Source organism: Aptenodytes patagonicus, chromosome 6 (assembly GCF_965638725.1).
Source record: "Aptenodytes patagonicus chromosome 6, bAptPat1.pri.cur, whole genome shotgun sequence".
In the NCBI taxonomy this organism is placed as follows: Eukaryota; Metazoa; Chordata; class Aves; order Sphenisciformes; family Spheniscidae; genus Aptenodytes; species Aptenodytes patagonicus.
Genome location: NC_134954.1, coordinates 68,715,969 through 68,728,114, shown reverse-complemented (window position 1 = coordinate 68,728,114; position 12,146 = coordinate 68,715,969). Strand labels below are relative to the sequence as shown.

At 35.8% G+C, this 12,146-nt stretch overlaps 1 protein-coding gene across 9 annotated transcripts in view; it reads right to left on the bottom strand.

Moving 5' to 3' along the window:
• Window positions 1-11,266, bottom strand: part of R3HDM1 (R3H domain containing 1) — a 55,165-nt gene extending 43,899 nt beyond the window's left edge. For 7 of the 9 annotated variants that reach the window (XM_076343080.1, XM_076343085.1, XM_076343082.1 and 4 more), the window contains exons 1-4: window positions 11,180-11,266; window positions 10,060-10,270; window positions 1,756-1,797; window positions 1,218-1,307 (exon numbers count right to left, since the gene is read on the bottom strand). In XM_076343080.1, the coding sequence (XP_076199195.1) occupies window positions 1,218-1,307; window positions 1,756-1,797; window positions 10,060-10,230 (303 nt within the window). In that variant the 5' untranslated portion in view covers window positions 10,231-10,270; window positions 11,180-11,266. The remainder of the gene's footprint in view (window positions 1-1,217; window positions 1,308-1,755; window positions 1,798-10,059; window positions 10,271-11,179) is intronic. The other 2 variants (XM_076343084.1, XM_076343089.1) reach the window with 1 other exon arrangement.
• Window positions 11,267-12,146: the final 880 nt, after the last annotated feature.

The following is a 12,146-nucleotide window of genomic DNA, read 5'->3' as shown; positions in this document are numbered from 1 at the left end:
ACTAAACGACTAAGCCTGAACTAGATCTCAGTCAATTTTGTTCATCTTATGCAAAACATTACAACAGTGTTGTAAATCATTGTAAATAGCATTAACTTTTCTGTTGTCTTTTAATCTTTTACTCTGCAGCCTATACCAATCTAAGACTTAGATTTTCATCAAGTTAGCAGGCCCAGTTTCAATATTTCTCTAGTCAACTCTTCAAATACTGGTATATTAGTGAAGGACTACGAAAAATACTATTTTCTCATTTTTCCCAAGAAAAAAAAAAAAACAAACCAACCTTAGATACTTTGTGGTTCAATCTTACAAAATTTTAATTAGCTTGACAAATACCTACATGAGTTCTCAATCTCCCTCCCTCCCCAAAACTGAATTCCCACTCCCCCAGCAAAACCCCCTCACACCCTGCTATGCTACTGGTTCCTTCTGCTTCTTGAGAAAAGTCAGACTTTTCACAAAAAGACAGTTTAGAAGCTTTTCAAATAACAGAAAAATAAGTCAACATGCTTTATGAGTAAGCCACTAAGGATCATTTCAGTTTTGTTAGGAGTGAAAAAAGAGCAGCAAGAAAAGCATTTTGATGCCCCTCATTCATACATAGAACTAAAACCAGTAATAGTATTTTGCTTTAAAAATACAGACTGGTATGAAGGTAAAGTCAGGAAAGCTAGATTTTGTTTTAAATTCTCTAAAGTGTTTTTACATATTTTGTCTAGCATTTAGGAACTTCTTTAAGTGTGTTATATCATCTTAATAGATTAGTCTTCAGACATACCTCAGGCATGCGTTAATAGAACTACCAGCAGTTACGACCAATATGCAGGAATTCAGTTAAAACACCAGAACTTACAACTGTTTAAATTTTCTAAATATAAAAAGATGATAAATTATGCTGCATACTAATCATAATTTTTCTGTCTTACTGATGGTAAACAGCACTTAAGCCATTTAAGACTGCCTCAAGTGGACTGTAACACTAGAAAGTTAAAACAACTAACAAAATTCCTCTTCCTGTTCCCCAGATATAAACTATTATAGTTCAGAAAAACAAAGCAGCAAATTTTTCATCTGATATTACCACCTCTATTAAAGCTGTATTAAAAAAGAGTTAAAATCATATGGTGTCTGCATATTTAAAGAGTACCCAAAAGATTTTCTTTTGAACAGTAAGTTACTTCAAATTGTTTCAGAAACTTCAGTAACGTGATTTTTACCTGGATGTCCTGTGATATTTCAGCTGTGGGAGGTGGTGGATATTCTTCACATACAGCAAGGCTCCGAACTAACTTTAACTTTGTGTTTGACTAAAGGAAAGTATGTAAAATTAAAAACTATGGCTTATAAAAAAATTATATAAATATACCATAAGCCGTTATTTTTCCATTCATTTTATGTAAAACAAAATGGCTGAAAACTGTATTTTTTATATTTTCAATAGAATAAATTATTTCCTTTAGGAAGAAAATACTCAAGCAATTGCAGCTTTTGAAGGCACTGTCAGCACAATAGAGCACATCTAATGAAAAGTAAATAAAATCTTTGGGAAAGCGTTTCTCTCCATAACAATAAAAAGCCACCAAAAATATAAAGGCAAACCACAAAAGCAGACAACTAGGCAAGACAAAAATCCAACAGAATAAAACAAAGCTTCAATGCCAAAAAAATAAAACTAAAGGCACTTTTCACAAAGTAAAAAAGCTTCATCAAGCACGAAGGGCTTCCTTAGCATGCCAGCACACAAGTCTACCATACCTTCGACCTTTTTGCTGTCTGTCCAAAAGACTGCACTGGCCGCTGAATGATAGGCACAACAGAAAAGATTTATATTAAACACTAAATAATAGTACAATTTTATTAATGCAAAAGTCTGTATAAGAGCAAGCTTGAACAGTTATTACTGACATGATGGTCAAATCTGTGAAAGGAACAGCAGGTGCTTTTGGCTGAAGGATTATATGCTCTCCCATTTTCATTGTGCTTGACCTTGATTTCTCTTCTTCATTTATCAAGAATAGATATTGGAATTTAACAGGAAGCAAGCATTATTCTTGTTCAATAAGATCTAAGCAGTTTACTCTCTCAGCCAGGTCCTACATTTTAAATTCTCATGTCCTAATTTCCTCAGCAACGTGACATGGTTTTTATAAATTTTTTTTTCCCTATTCCTGAAACCTACCTGGAAAAAATATATAAAAAAAGAAAAAAAAAAAAAAGCATTGTCTCTACCAGGGGAACAGATGATGACCTATCATAAGCAAGTTAACACATAGTTTTTTCCTTTCATCTTAGGAGCTATGAAAGTGGACTTTAAAATGGGCTACTGGTCAAATTTTTTTTTTTCTATTTAGTAACTTATATGCATTAATATGCTCTTTCTCCTCCCAGATCCCTTCTTCTAGTACTATTGTTTCTTTAAAAAAAAAAAGCATTACCAGAATTTTGCTACAGTATGCATGATTGAAAGGGTACATTTGAATCAACAAGAGTGTTTAACAATTTCTTAACTGCATAGTTAAAACTAACTCAACCCTCTGTGACAGTTACACAAGAACAGACGCACTTACAGTGGCATAACATAATTTAAGTATTGGTTTCACTGTAGAACTAAAACTGATGAATAGACAAGCCTTTAATAGAACTGGTTTTACTGAGCACAGGCCTAATATTTGTAAGGAAAAAGTAACATTGGTAATATAATTTCAAATGCTGTTTAATGGACAATATTTCCTCCTTTATGAAAGGGGTATCCTTTCAGAAGGAAACTAAATAAAAACTCCATTTGAAAACTACATGAAAACAGCCCTCCTTGCCCTAGGCTCACAAGAGCAGATGTCTATCAAATGCCTTAATTTCTTAGCAGGACATACTTGTTGCTAAAAAGAACACCTAACCTACAGTAAAGGGTTCTACCACGTAAAGGCAGAAGTACGGCTATTTCTCTCATTTTCCTCAAGTCCCAAATGTCTTTTTTGGATGTTGCACCAGCTTAGCTGAAGACCTGCAGAAGGGGAGCTCATTTAAGCTCATTTCACTATACAACAGGATTTTAAATAGCAGCACTGAAAACTAACTAAACTCATCATCAGTTTTTTAAAGGAAGCTTGCTGAGATTTTGAGAAGCAAAGACAGTTGAAATATTCTCATACCTGGAACAATTCAGAGACTTTGAGTTTTGCCATTACTTGGAAGAAAAATATTTTTCTTTCAATCAGCTATGCTGAAAGCACACATTGCATATTGAAAGCTGGCACTCTGCATATCCCTGGCAAAGTTTCTATTACAACATGCTACTAAACTTTCAAGAACTGGATGATTTCCCAGCCTAATATCACTTATTCCAGCATCAATTATCTTAGGTGGGTTCAAATCAAGTAGTGTAAACTTAAAATCAAATCAGCGCTGCCAATGAAGTCCTCAGTTCACTGTCAAAACAACAGGCAAAAGAATCTACACTTGGGCACTTGTTTACCTTTTGCAAAATTTTGGAAGCTTTGAAGCCAGTATACTGAAAAGAGTATACGGAAGCAGACACCCCAGATTCACCTTTTTTTTGGGGGGGGGAGGGTGGGGGGGAGGGGTGGAGAGGGGGAAGATTTAGTTATACAGGACATAAGATATTTTAAACTAGCCAAAAAGAATTTCTAATACTGTTAATCAAAACCCTACACATAAGTTACTGAGTTACTGCTCACTAAGTAGATAAGACATAGATATTTCAATTATTTTTAAGAGTGATTTCAAAAAAACAGAGAAAAGATTGTTGCTGGGAAGCAGGAACCATATCATAATTAAATTTAATTAAGATCTGTACAAAGCATGTATCTCCTCCTCACCTTACCTCAGTAAAGTCTCAGGAATCCATTGCAGCCAAAACTTAAGTATGTTTGTTCATGACAGATAAAGTGAAGCAAATGCCTCAAAATTTAATTGACATGTTGAAATTGAAATGACCTATTATCAAATCTGAATTCTTTGTAAGAACGTTTAAAATTAATGTGGTTTTCAGATTTCAATCACAATAGGACAAGTTTGATGGTACATTCCTTTAAGTGTTTTACGTGTGTTGTATCTCATCTTCCATTTTGCTTGCAGAATTGCATTTCTGTTTCCAGGTTGGAAAGCCAACCCAACTGACACTATCAATTATGCTGCATTTAAAGATTTTTTTTTTCAAGATAGGTGTTTGCAACCTATGGGAGGAATAAGTTAATCAAAGCAATATAGAACATTCAGGGTAGTAAACTAAGGTATTTGAATACCGTGGTGCTCAATTTCATGAGCACCTGACAATTTTTAGGGACCAAACCAACACCAATAACATTGGGGAGAGCTGGGGGGCCACTGTAGGAGGGGGATTCTCCCTTGACTGAAATGACTCAAACCTCAAAGTTACACATGAGATAAGCATCATCCCACCCATCATATTAAGACTTGTTATCTAGAAACAACTGCCTTGTAAAACAATCCTTTGATAGGTGTGGACTCCTTGCTTTCCTGTGTGGCTTTAAGGATGTCAAAACCTGAAATATAAGCCCCCACATCCAGCTGTAACTGTGAGGAATAAGCATCACACACTTGACAGGTAAGCAGCACCGGAATAAGCCTGGTATGGCTGGACTGCAGGGACAACTCATGTGAGAAAAGGCCTATGATGTAAGGTCTGCGCCTGGAAATACAAAACCCAAAGTCCTGTGATATCAACACTAACTGCACTCACAAAACTTGAAGATGATTGGGCACAGTTCCTTTCTCAGGCAAAACCACACCGACCGAGGATAACTACATTTCCACTGGAATTCCAGGACAGTATGTAGTCAATGCATGTTGTAGCTGTTAATGCACATTTTCTCTCTTTTGAGGTCCATGAATTTTAGTTCTGTCCTAATTTCTCTGCATTTATCAAGTTTTGCTCCTACAGAGCATCTTTCACAAATTTTTTTTTCAGAGCGTTTTTTCATAAATGTTCCCCATTTGTGAAAAACAATTTATAACTACTTTAGAATGTGTAATCCTTAGTGAGTGCAAATTAAGCAATTTCTTTATATTTGCAGCTCTCAAAGACTTTTACTGACTTGAGAAAACACTGTGTTAATGAAAGCAAGATTAAAAAGAAATTTATGCCCCATTTAAAGTCATTATGGGCATGATTTCAAGACAGTGTTTAAAAGCAAGTATTCCAAGCAATTGCATAATGAAAATAATGATTAGGTTTTTGTCTTTAAAACAAAACAAAAAACCCACAACTTTTAAGACCAACTACCATGCTTCATTTCCAACTACAAAATATAAAGGGAATTAAGATAGAGTTTACCAAACACATATAATCATATATATCCAGGCTTTCAGTAGGAGTATTTGCCTATTTTATTTTTTCCTAATTACCTCCACAGATCACATATATTAAATACAAAGTAAAGATCTGGAGCTGTTACACACCTTCCTCTATCATCACTATGCTGTCTAAACAAGTTGGATAAAAACAGGTCAGGCACAAGACAGCAAACTCAGAAGTGTGAAAGCTTTTGCGAGAAGGTACTATATCTATTTCTGAAGTACCGTTTGGACATTTCAGAGGGCAGGCATGACATAACAGTCCTGAACAAAGAGTGTTCTACGGACATTCAGTTTTTCACCTTTCTTCTAAATTAGGTCTCAATTTTAAATCCAGTTAAGGGCTACAGTCCTAACAGCCACAGATAGCTTTGTAATACTGAAGGAAAGAACAGCATGGTCTATGGTTACTTGCTGTCCTGTATTAGAGAGTAGAGACAGCAATTTTCCATGACACAGTAGAGGACAACTGATGGAAAAATAGTGTCACCATTTGACACAGGCATTTTCAACAGTTCAAAAGTAAATGATTGGGCAGATTCTGTTTAGTTATCTATTAAAAAGTATTAAGTCACATATTTTGGAGACAAAGACAGGTAAATCCTGACAAGACCAAAACAGCCAGGTAGGAGGCACAGAAAGGCTTCAGAGAACTCAAGCTATGGAACAGAGAGAGAGAAAACAAAGGTTTGTGCTTGTGTGTGGAGAGAAGAAACTTATAGAAAGAGAGATGTCTAGTTGCTAAGTAAAAAAATTAATCAAATTCCTCCAAAGGACAGGGATATCTGCTTAATTAGCATAAATCCAAACCAGAATTGTACTCGCTTAATACAATATTTGCCTTGCCCATATCATACAGTGGATGCATTCATGCACCAGCCTCCATCCTTCCACGAGGCTTTTTTTGTTGGTAGTATTTTGGTTTTACTCTCCGCAGCTTGCAAGTGCTTTTCCTGATGTGTAGTGATATGCAGCTTGCTTTCTCTCAGTCTTTTACTGCCTTGGCAATAATCATCCCATCAAGGATCTTACAACTACTTATTAACAGTTATTTTTCAGTGCAGAGATGACAGTATTTAAGACTAACATTCTTCTTCCCCCCAACCCCCATAATGCATGGATTGTAGAATAAGAACAAACCTCCTTTTCTGGATTATACATAAGCCAACATGAATTGTTATGGAAATTTTAAATATTTTTTGGTTTAAAAAAAAATCTTCCCAATAGTGAATAAAAGGCACTATCCTGTAAGATAAATCCAGGCTGTTTATTTAATTTTTTGTCAGTATTTCCTGACACATTAACTTTGTAACAGCAAAGTATGTTGTTGATGAAGTATTGCCTGTCCCACCACCCAGTGACAAAGGCAACAAACTTCAGACCCTGTATTCCAACTAATTCAGAATTAGTATGTTGTCACCTGACCTGGATAAGATTAAAAGGTGGGAGACAACAGTGACTGGTGAACCAAACCCTTTTTGATCACAAAAACTACTACAGTGCTGACATGCACTTGACTTCTGTAAAAGTACTTCTCATACAAGTGCCTCTTGATTCCAGTCCCATTTAAGCGTTACTTGATGGTCACTTCAAAACATGACAATTCAAAAAATCTTCCCTAATAACCTCTATATCAATTATACTATTCTCGTACTGCTTGAAGAAATTGGGAGTGCTAGCCATGTCCTCTAATAAGATATTTTTCTCATTCACATTGTACCTCCAACAGTGTATGCAACAGCAAAAAGGTTACTAATGTACATCATCTCAAAGTAATCTGGAATTTAGGGCAGAAGTTACATTTCAAAATATAATCACCAGTTTCTGGAACTGTGAAGATAACAGAAACATACCTGAATTCAAACCATGATAGGTTTAGACAGAGGAAAGATCATAGCCTGTTTCTTACTTGGCTGTAAAGAAGTTAAATAGCAACTCAGAAATCAAGTGATAACTGTACTCAGGAATATTATTGTAGTTTGCCAATAGATATGAAACCTATTAAGCAACTAGCTACTAGCTAGTAAAGCCAAAACCAAACCCCATACAACTCCCACTCCCCAATCCATCCTCTGATATATTCAATTAGTAAACAAAAGAACACAAAAATTCCAATAAGCTTTTGATAATCTTCTCTAACATTTCTCAGCAAATCCTTTGCCCTTTTTCCCACCACTACAGTAACATTTAACCTGCACTTAATGAAAAGTAATACATCCAGTGAAATTTCACTAGTCAAACTATTTAATCATCCATTAGTTAAACACTTGCTGACTCCTCTACCGTTCCTACTTTTGTTTACTATGGACAGGCCAAAATTTTTGTTTTGTATTTGAGCATAAGACATGCTTTCAATGAAGAAGCCTCAAATATATGACATATATATACATTTGCACTAGCGGCGACCACAGTACAAGTGACATTAACTTTCACTGACTTCAATTGTTGCAAAGGGCTTACATGAGCAAAGTTCCACTTTGTAATTGACTGTCTTCCTACCGCTCTGGAAATGAACATCCTCAGCCTACAAACTCAGTTTTTAATTACACTACTCGTGTAACAGCAATGTTCTGATTCTGATGGAGACTCCCAAACACAACACTCACCAACACTAAATGAAGATGACAGTAAAACTGTCTCCATCAAACAGCCTTCATTACGCAGTTGTTCAGTTCATCACGTGGACCTAGATAATTATCTCAGCCACCAGCTATTACTCTTGTACAAGAACAAAACCAAGCAACCAACCCCCTTGTCAAACCCCACTGCCATTGACAGCACCAGATTCATTTCTCTAGACTAGGCCTGACTATACAGCAACACTTGTTTGCAGGAAGGCAGATTTGCCACTTGAGTCTCATAGAAGTTTCCACGCTAAAATCTGTTGAATGAGAAAATGTGAATGAGATTTTTCCAAGTTACTGAACTGTATGAAAATAAATAAACCTTAAATTAATTTTTAAGGCTCACTACTGGGATATTCCATTGATTAAAGAAAGTATCAGCTCAGCTATAACATCTACCAGCTTTTCAGTAGCAGTTATTTCTCATGTTACAGAGAAGTATTTCATTTTAAGGATTTATTTTTTCCATAAAATTATCTATTTACACTGATGCCAGCCTTAATAAAGCCAGCAAATATTAAAGTGTAAAACTGTATTGTTATCACCGTGGTCTACAAGATTTATGTGGAAGCAATTTAACACAGCAGATAGAGCTTACTTCACTCAGTGGAATATTGAATTGTTAGTCTTGAACAAAACTACTCCCAAAAGAACCTTTTACTCAACTCTCAATAACAAGAATCTAATAAGCTACTGTCCTGTTCTTGCAACCCACAAGAGAATACTGCCATACCCCATATCCCAATCAGGATTTTTATCAGAAAATTGTTTATTATTAACCCACAGACACAAAATTCCTATAGAAAACTAATTTTTATCTAACACAAGCTTCTGTGTTTTCTCTTAGAAATTTGCCCCGTTTTCTAGGTTGTGCCAGAAAATTTCAGTTGCTTTCCTTAATTCCTCACCTCATCTAAGACACTTACAGTCTTCAATCAATGACCAAGTGGGCAGCCTCAGCCAGGAGTTAGCCAGTTTGTCCCATGTGAAAGAGACCCATCTTTCAGACCTCTTGAACATAAACACTAACTGCACAACTAAACCTCAGAGGTATTAAATCTGCTGCCATAAATTCTTAACCCATCCTTATTGGTGCGTTCTCCAAAAATATTTTCATGCTATTTCCCCTCTCTCTTTCTCACTTGAAATTTGATGCCACAATTTCTTTATATGTACATCTCCCACCTTGCAAAGGCCAATCATTTGTATGCATCAGCTCTTCAGTGTATGCACGAGGACTGCCTAAGCTTTCCTACCTAAAATCACATACCAAAATTGTCAAGCAGTAAAGAACGGAGGAAAAGGGAAGGTACGGGGAGTGCTGGCTAGCAGCCAAGACGGGATGATAGCTCACCAGCTCACTCCACCACTTATGTAGGGAGAAAGGGGCTGGACCTTCTGCTGGTGGCTAGGGCAGGACCCAGACCTACTGGCCTCAGGAGCTCTGCTGACTTGATTCCTCTGACACCTGGGGATCTGGATTACCTACATCTGATTACTTTAGCCTTATGCTGTACAGCTCTGCTGTAAAAGTTACACCTGAGCCACTTGTAAGCTGCACATAGCTCAAGAGCCCTAGATTGGTCACCCCTACTCAGGGCAGACATGCTGAGCTGTGCTGTAGTGCTTTGTTCATACAAGCAACGCTCAACATTTTAGTGTTTTGATCAAACTACACTACTACTATATTGTGTATTCTTAACACAGCCCAGCCTCTGAAACTCAGTCAGGATTCAGCAACAGCAAAAGACAGCTTGAGTGCAGAGTTTTTCCCTTCTGCTACAATGAAAAGACTCAAACTTCACATGTGCACTCAGGAAAACACAAATATAGACAAATTGTCTGGTTCCCATGCAAACTGCTCATCTACTTCAAACAATTAAAAATGACTGACTCATATTTACATGAATATAAACAGAGAAGCGGGGCAAAGGAGGAGAGAGGAAGCAATAATCATCCTACTCGCTTCCCTAGCACCGGTCAAGTTTTCCTGACCTGTACCAAAGAAACACATAAGAGGATCATGAGAAGGGGAGAAGAACAAGACACAGACTTATTTAACATGATATACTAGTGAAAAATAAAGTGAAAAGCTTCTTACCGGCATATTGTTTTTGCTATCAGGACAATTTTCATCCTTTTCCGCTTGAATCTGCTCCTGACTTCCTGATTTTATAAGGTTTTCAACTGGGTCTGTATCTTTAAATTCAGCTTCTGAACCCTTCATTGCATCAGTTTCATCTTTTACAGTAAGAATATCAGACATCCTCATTAGAAAAGGTTATTTTAAAATTCTACAAGAAATATGGAACCTTTAGGACAAAGAAAAAGTGGATCACTGAGTAATTTTGAATTAATTTAAAAAAATGACATACCTAAACAGCTACCCAAAATAAACATGATTTTGCTGCAAAAAGGATTTCCCCTCCTGTTACGATATTTTTTCCTGTCTTGTATCAGAGTGATCATCATCTTTTTAACCACTTTTATCAAGAGACTTATAATACAAGACATCTATACAAACAAGAACTAAGAGCTACACTACAAGATAACGCTTGCAGATTTTCCCTTCTGTATTTTAAAATAAACACCTGAACATTCAGATTCTCTGAATCAAACTAGGTTCTAAGAGAAACAAGGGAAGCTTTTCTCATTTGAAAGGAAAAGAGAATTACATATAGATTTATTTTAAAAGGGTTGAAAGTAAATAGATGAATCATAATGCACCAAGGGTGCAAAGATTCATAAATTTCATTAAAACTTTTAAGTTTCCTAGTTGCCAGGTAACAACTGGACAAGTTCTGAACGCAGGAACTATCTTACCTACTAAATGTAGCAAAACTAGTCTTAGTAAAATTAAGTGCTCTCTCTCAAAAGTGAGAAAGAAGAAAGAAAGAGACAGCTTTGATAATTAGGATAATAATAACCATCATCAGTAATTATAATTTATAATAATAATTTATAATCATAATAATTTTAAATACTATATAAAGATAACTCTAATGATTAAAGGTATAACAGAACCACCCTAATTTTCCCTAAGAAATAAGAAATACAACTTCTTGTCATTACTCAGCTACAGCACAAGAAGTAAACCCAAGAATTTTACATTTTTTAAAAGAAACAAAGAATAAGATCTGAATGATTAAAGTCCTTCATAGAAAACAAATAACAATCAAATAACTTTATGGAAAAGTCTAAGTAAGTATCTGATTTAGTACCTGATATGTCCTACAGTTTGGGGATTGTGGTCTCCCACAAAAATAAAATAAAATAATCCAAAGTTCCTTTTCACAGTTGTCAACCAAGATGTCAGTTGTAATGAACCATCTGGAATCTGGCAGGAGGAGTCCCATGTCCTTATCCCCAGTGTAGAGTCCTGGACAGAACTATGTTGTCTTGAATCAGCAAGAACATCCCTTTCGAATGCCTAAAAATCAACAATGGAAATACATGATACTTTTGTTCGGGGTGGGAGGGGAGAGGGAACATGATGACACCCAAAAACTTAAACAGTCATTTCAAGAAAAAAAAAAACAGGAAATCAGCATTTGTCATATCTATTCGTTCTACTTGCTTTATATCTAGCAGTAATAATATTTTTCATTAGACTTCCAAGATATTTCTGTATTACAGAGTTAACAAGTAGTCATAATAAACATTTTGTTGGCATTCCTAGTGAAACTCTGTTTCTATAAACAAGCAGGTATCTTCCAGAAGAGTCTGAAAAGACAGTTTGAAATAAGCAGCCCAGCAGGTGTGGAGGAGTAATAGCCCATGAAAGCTCACAAATCCCTGTTAACATAACAGCATTTTTCTCTGTGTCGTAGTTAATAATCCACAAGCACAATACATAATCCATATTTTAGGTAACCTGAATTACAGAAGACAATTTTATTTTATTCAACAAAGTAATCGCCCTTGAATGAGGATTTACAAATTCCTACAAAACTGACAACGTTCCATCTTCCCTCTTTTTCAGATTTGCTTTTCTGAGAAATAAGTAATATCACCACCCACAAGGAAGCATGCATTTGAGGTGCATGCATTTGAGGCGGGCAACAACAGATATCTAATAGCAAACAAAATGTAACCTATAAACATAGGAAAAATATCCTAAAGCAAAGAACACAAATAACTCTTTCAAACCTGTGAAAGATACACTGAAATAAAATAGCTGAAAAGGAT